This window comes from Centropristis striata, chromosome 12, assembly GCF_030273125.1.
Source record: "Centropristis striata isolate RG_2023a ecotype Rhode Island chromosome 12, C.striata_1.0, whole genome shotgun sequence".
Lineage (NCBI taxonomy): Eukaryota > Metazoa > Chordata > Actinopteri > Perciformes > Serranidae > Centropristis > Centropristis striata.
This window is the reverse complement of record NC_081528.1, coordinates 23,834,935-23,841,785: the sequence shown is the minus strand read 5'-3', so window position 1 is coordinate 23,841,785 and position 6,851 is coordinate 23,834,935. Positions and strand designations below refer to the sequence as shown.

At 39.7% G+C, this 6,851-nt stretch overlaps 1 protein-coding gene across 1 annotated transcript; it reads left to right on the top strand.

Moving 5' to 3' along the window:
- The first annotated feature begins 3,140 nt into the window (after window positions 1–3,140).
- Window positions 3,141–5,162, top strand: nkx2.5 (NK2 homeobox 5). The gene is made up of 2 exons (XM_059346738.1): window positions 3,141–3,572; window positions 4,549–5,162. Exons 1-2 carry the CDS (start codon window positions 3,206–3,208, stop codon window positions 5,160–5,162), a joined length of 981 nt encoding a protein of 326 aa, XP_059202721.1. The 5' UTR covers window positions 3,141–3,205.
- Window positions 5,163–6,851: the final 1,689 nt, after the last annotated feature.

Below are 6,851 nucleotides of genomic sequence, written 5' to 3'. Positions count from 1 at the left end.
TGTATATGTATATGTAAGTTTGAAGTTTGAATTTAAATATATTGTCCTTGTACAGTTTTCAGTATATGTCACAAAAGATTAGCAAATTACTGTTTTATTTTACATTTTTAACAATGTCCCAACTTTTTTGGAGTCTGGGCTGTACCTTAGATTTGACACTGTACGATCATATCTATATGCAACCCTAGTTCTCAAATTTTGGATGTTTATGGATGTCTTTATAAATCTGCAGCTCAAATCTGACATTTGTCTCCAGTTAAAGTTAAAGGAACCTGTTAACTATGGTTTAGACATTTTGACTTTTGAGTTCTGTCTGTGTGATGAGTGTGAGCCAAAAGTCAAAAGCATCTGTGTGTAGTCGAACAGCAAACCACACCTCAAAATATTTGTTATGTATCCTTTAATGCCTGTTTTTGACATATACATGTATTATATATATTAGGATTACACCATATTTACACCTTACTGTTATCTAGGTTTTATATATCTTTTATTTTGTATCTTCTGTTATGTTATTTTTGTCTTTTGTACATTATAAATGTGCACTTTTCCAACTGTTACACAACAATATCCCTAGGGAAAAGTTGTATCTTATGTGAATATGTACATATATTATGCTTATTATATGCTTTTGTTCTAATGCTATTCAATTTTAATTATATAGTTGAATACCTAGCCATGTGGCTCTATTTCTAGTTTTTGTTTTATATTTAAGCTTCTCAACAGTATATGTGGAGTTAAAAGCAACAAAAATTACTCATCTATTGAACTAGTATGTCTTTTTAGAAACACTTCACTTTATCCATTCACTCCTAAACATTTTGAGTTACTTTGCCAATTAAGATTACATCATGTTATAATATATAATTGTACGTATACCCCAATATAACAGTTTAAAGAAGCCAATCTTACATTATTTAGTTTGTATGTAGTCTTATATCAAGTAATAATGCGTCCACAATTCATCAGTGGTTAGTAAATTAACATAACAATTTAGAATTTTATATTTTTTATATATAACGTTTTAAATGCAGACATCCTGAAGTTTTAGACTTTTTTCTCCACTGCAGCAGTGACATGTTGAACAGGTAATGAGGCCAACCAGCTTCCGTGGAGAAAGTGTAAAATGCTCGCTATGTCATTCTTAACCGGATTATATCCTAATGAGCCTGTTGCATCCCAATTAGTCTAATCACTCACCACTTAATGGATCTAAAACACCCAAAAGGCCTCCAGGACAGAAAGGGCCCATTTTACAGCGGCGTCGTGCGTCACCAGGAACGTTTAGGCAGGAGACAAAAATTTTAATTTGAGTCACCCTCTTGCGCGCGCGCGCGCGCGCGCACACGCACACACACACACACGGAGAGGCTCCTGACTCCGACACGCAACCCTCAAAATACCCACACGTTCGTGCAGCGGAAGTTTTTAAGCAACCTTATCTGAAGCTTTATCTGAGTTGGAGATGTGCTGCAGAAAGACAGGTCAAAGGGGAGCGCAGGGCTGCTGCAGGACGGAGCATTAGGGATATGAAACACATGCCAGACCTGTCATGTTCAATTTACAGTTGACGGAATAGTTTGCTGCCAGGTTGGACTGAACATTGATTCAGTTTGGTGGATTGTTTCTCGTCCCACCGGATTAAAATAGAGTTTCTTTTTTGCAATTTAGGACAGAAAAAGTAAAAAATCTATGCTCAAACCACACAGTCAGAGCTAATCAATCATGAAAACATTTTCTTCACGTTTTGTGCACCCCCTCCCCCGTGCGTTTACTTTATTTCGCCAATTATTACAGCAAGAGCCGGGCCAGTGTTGACTCTCACTGCGCCGGAGAAAGATTTTACGGCCATTCATCAGCTCTCGAGGCGCACAAATAGTCTTTAAAACTATAAACACCCTCGCTGGGTCGGAGACAGGGGGACCCATTTACCCCGTGGCTGTGCTAAACGCTGTAGATAAAACAAACGATAATACTGTCTGTCTCCTTTGACCGTCTCCACAGGCATTAATAGCAGGTTTAGTGCCAACCGCGCGGGGAGGAACAGTGGAGGTTATGCGTCATTACGCACAGTTGTCTCCATTTTACTGCTGTCCGGCGAAATGATTTGTACTTTGTTATTGTTAATCTATAAAACACTGATTGTATGTTTAATTGACACATGTTCATCTACCTGTGCTAAAGAATACACACTGTTATAGTCATTGTAATTTAAATACCAAAAGCGGGGAAATTTGTAGCTTATAAGCAATGAAATGGAGCAGTTGTAATGGTTAAAACTTGGGTGTCATATGTGACACATCTTTAGGATAACCTGGCCTGCAGCGTGGGTGGGAGTGCGTGCGTGCGTGCGTGTGTGTGTGTTTGCAGGTTTGTTGTCATCTGTTATCACGTCCTGATAAAGCAGACAGTGGCTCCAGAATCTCTTGGAGGCAGACAGCAGATTGTGTCGCTCTTGGTTTCAGGTTCCGTGTTTCGGGACCGAAAAACCTGTCGTCTGCTCCGTTTCCCGTCGGATGAGGGTCTGAGAGACACTCCTAATGACACGTGCACGCGCACGATCAGGCATTTCATTCAGTTACCCCTGTCAGGCTGTTAATTCCTCTCAGTAAACTAAACAATGCAAGTTTGACTCCTGAGTCATTTTTATACACGTTTGATGTCAGATAAATCATTTATCTCGGTACTTGAAAAAGTGTGTAAACATCCGTACAAATGTTGGGCTTGTAGAATTCACTGGAAATGGGTTTGCATTGAGCGTAGTGTGAAAAAATCCAAAAAAAGAAGCTATTGACTTAACTTTCTTTTGAAATCATGGCTATTCTAAAACAAAGAATACAATCATGAAAATGACTGATTTGAGAACATATTTATATATAATTTCAGGTCTTGGCTGGTGTGATTGAACATATAAAGGCCTATAAGCAGCATCACTTTACGTCATGCAATGGGAGTAACGATGGCTCCATACAGAGGGTCCCACTGGCTCCCCCCTCCCTCACGTCACCAGGAGGAGAGGGAGGCCAAGAAAAAGTTTGGAGACAGAGTTGACATTCAAAATGCACACTTCACTCAAGATCAGTCTGCTATACCAAACTAATACTTAAATCCAGTAAATATTCCCAGGAAGGAGAGGGAGTTTGTTGACGTCTTCTTTGTTACCTCCACATGACAGGTTAATAGGTTTCTCTTCCAGTTGTTGGCAATGTTTCCCAGCCCCAGCACGTCCACTCCCTTCTCTGTAAAGGATATATTAAACTTGGAGCAGAGTCATGACGTGATGGTGTCTTCCCTGGACGTGTCTTCTCGCATAGACTGCTGCACCGTACCGACCTCCTCCTCTTCTCCCTCTTCCTCCTGCATGCTGGCCCGCCTGAAGCAGGAGCCTCTCCGGGACATGTCGTCCGCCGCCCCGGCCGCCTCCTCGCTGTTTGGAGAAGACCTCCAAGAGTCCAGAACAGGCAGAGGCAATGCACTCAACTTTGCGACTGCCTTTTATGGGAAATCACTCCTGGAGATGGATATAGTTAAGGATGGGAAGTCAGACGCGTTTGAGGGGAAACGTAGAAAAGGTGAGCTGGTGAGAGGACGAAGTTTGATTTTGCAGGCCTGTGCAAACCGAGGCCCACAGGCTCGTGTTGTTTGATTTGTGCCAAACGCATCAGAATAAAACAACTCCAGAAAAAAAGCATTAATAATCACTGAAAACATTCGTATACTGTATACAGGCATAGAAATAGGCCTCTAATTTTTCAAAAATTAAAGAAAAGGTTGAGTTGAAAGTTGACTTGTAGGCCTGCTGATTTTATTTTTAAAGATTTATAAAATGTATTTAAAAAATAATGTAACAACTTCAAATGTTTCCCTGGTAAATGTGATTTATTCAGTCACGTGTGTTCCTTGCGCGTAAATCGTGTAAATTACAAATTCTCCCTAAATGCATAATTGGCGGCTAACTTAACTAATTTAGGAAAATTGGCAGAATTACACAAGGAAATTAACCAGTGTGTAGTAAGATACAACAAAGCTATATGATATATTAATGATAAATATCAGCAGTAAAAGAGTATTGCTATACATTTTCCTGTCAAATTCAAGCACTTTTACAATCTTTTCCAGCCCCTTACACTTGTCGTGAAATACATAATTATATTTAGTACATACAATATTTACAGTATACCGATTATTTCACTTCTTTGTCACATCATATATAAGATGTTATTGTGCCATTAAAACATGTATTTCACGACAGTAGAGTGACAAATAAAAAAAGGAAAGCACCACAACGTTTTATGTTTCAAAATGTGTCACCTATTTCTAAATAGACCTGGTATCCCATAGAACATATATACTGCAAGTGTTTCGAGATCCAACCTTTTTTCAACACTACATTAAAAATTAAGCGTTTCACGGATTTCCAGCACCCTTATGGACCCAGAAAAAGCGCTAGGCCTCACAATGAAAATAAGCATCAATCTAGCCCGTCAGTAAGTCTCTTGCAGATAATATGCTATGTATTTTTTCATTCCCTTTTCTGTCTGTGTTCAGATGAGTTCAGCTCTCAGACCGAACCTGCGGAGGACATAAAGAGCGAGGATCCAGACCGACCCAAGCCCAGGAGACGCAGGAAGCCGCGGGTCCTCTTCTCCCAGGCGCAGGTGTACGAGCTGGAGCGCCGTTTCAAGCAGCAGAGATACCTGTCCGCCCCGGAGAGAGACCACCTCGCTGGGGTGCTCAAACTCACCCCGACCCAGGTGAAGATCTGGTTCCAGAACAGGAGGTACAAGTGCAAGCGGCAGAGGCAGGACCAGAGCCTGGAGATGGTGTCTCTGCCGCCGCCCAGGAGGGTGTCGGTGCCGGTGCTGGTGCGGGACGGGAAGCCCTGTCTGGCGGCAGACACAGCCACCTACAACCCCTCCTACAGTGTGGGTCACATCAACCATTTCACTTACAACAACTATCCAGCTTTCAGTAACTACACCAGCCCCGGCTGCAACACAAACTATGCGTGTAATTATCCTGCAGCCACCATGCAAACGATGCAGGGATCCTCCAACAACGGGAACTACATGAACTTTGGGGTGGGGGACCTGAATAATGTCCAGAACACCTTTTCCTCCAGTAACGGGGTGTCTTCGTTACATGGCATTAGGACATGGTAAATTAATCATCGTGATTCATTTCTGACTGCATGCATTTTTAAATATGTCAAGACTTTGCGTAGGAGTTTGTGTAACTTCTCTTATATTTAATGACGTACTTTTTCATAGTTTTAACTTTTTGTTTTCAGCACAAGTTTTTGCTTGAATAACCTTATTTTTCCCAGTTTAATTTGCATAAAAAATGCAACAAATTCTTTAAAAATCATTCAAAATTTTAATTTGCCCCATTATATCCTATTTTGTTATTTAATATTTTTTCTTAACACTATGTGGCAATATGTAATTATTTTAACCTAAATAAATAAATGGGTGAAGATGAAAAATAATGAAATACAATCCAATTGTAATAATTAAAGCGATTATAATAATAATTATAGTTGTTTTTATTGCTGACATACAACAATTTATTTCTAATTGCTAAAAAAAATAATATAATGTAATTATTGGCTCTGGCTTCCAACCCTTAAATCATAAATAATAAATCCTAAAAATACATTTAAAAAAAACAAGAATACTAGATTTTTTTTTTAATCTACAGTATATAATATGTAATACTGAACTATAGAAATTATATAATCCATGCCTTGGGGTCACATAATGGTTGAACTGGTTCTACAGTATCCAATACCATCTGTTTCACCCTCATGTGCTTTGTGTCTGGTTAAAATGTTCAAGTGGCTATTAGGAAGCTTCCTTCAATAAGCTTAAAGAAGGTTAAAAGGTTGTAAAAAGTTTACACTTTTTACAACCCGCTGTCAGCCTCGTGTACACTCTGCACACATGTTTAAAGTTGCTGGGAGAGAGATGGCTGTGAGCCATGACCTTGACCTGTATTAAGTGTTATTAAATCAGGTTCTGCTGTTTAATGCTATGGAAACATTTTGATTCTCATTAATTGTATTGTGTGGACAATTATTTTATATACAAACTGTCAAAAGCCATCCTGAAAGTCAGCTAAACTTTTCTCTGTACATGTAAATATGAGGACGAATTCAAGATGTTACCTGATCCAAGACATTTAAATATTTTTGGACAGTCTATACTTGATTATTAAAGACTTCTTTTTTTGGAACTTTTTGGCTATGTTACTACTGTGTTTTATTTGAGAACTGACAAAGCGAACTTTGAGAATGCACAGATGACATTACAGTGAGATAAATAACTAAAAGCTGCCTTCAGCTGTAGAAATGACTACATGAATGTGAAGCGATTCTGTCTGGTTGCTGTGTTTTTGGTGCGGTGTACGCTCTCCTGAGACCCCGGTCCACTTGTCCAGATACAAACCCCAACACTTGATTGACACTATCAAAGTGCTAAATGCAAGAATAGTCCAATTTGCTTGACAGAGAGCCAGAGGCCTTGTCTAAGTGTGCAGTCCTATGAACAGGCTCTGCCCAACCGCCACCACTTTACACCAGTAAGAGACGCTTATGCATCTCTCAGGTCTCTCCACACCCTCAAAGAAACACACGTTTCAGAAACATGTTAAACATCGAGTCAGAAGACTTTGTTTTTATTGATAATCAATGCTGACAACATTTACATAAATTAAACAAAATGGCAATGGCAGGCGATTACAGACATGGAGAGCAAGGTCATGTAGCTCCTCTGGCCACCCTCTCCTCCGAGGTGTTGAAAAGGCAACGTCAGATAAGAGCGCCACACAGGCCTAAAAATATCCCCCCTCAC

Bases quoted from the DNA above. Each gene is read 5' to 3' on its own strand.
- nkx2.5 (XM_059346738.1), top strand. From the start codon at position 3,206: ATGTTTCCCAGCCCCAGCACGTCCACTCCCTTCTCTGTAAAGGATATA. The intron at 3,573-4,548 runs GTGAGCTGGTGA...GTCTGTGTTCAG, and splicing joins TGAGGGGAAACGTAGAAAAG to ATGAGTTCAGCTCTCAGACC.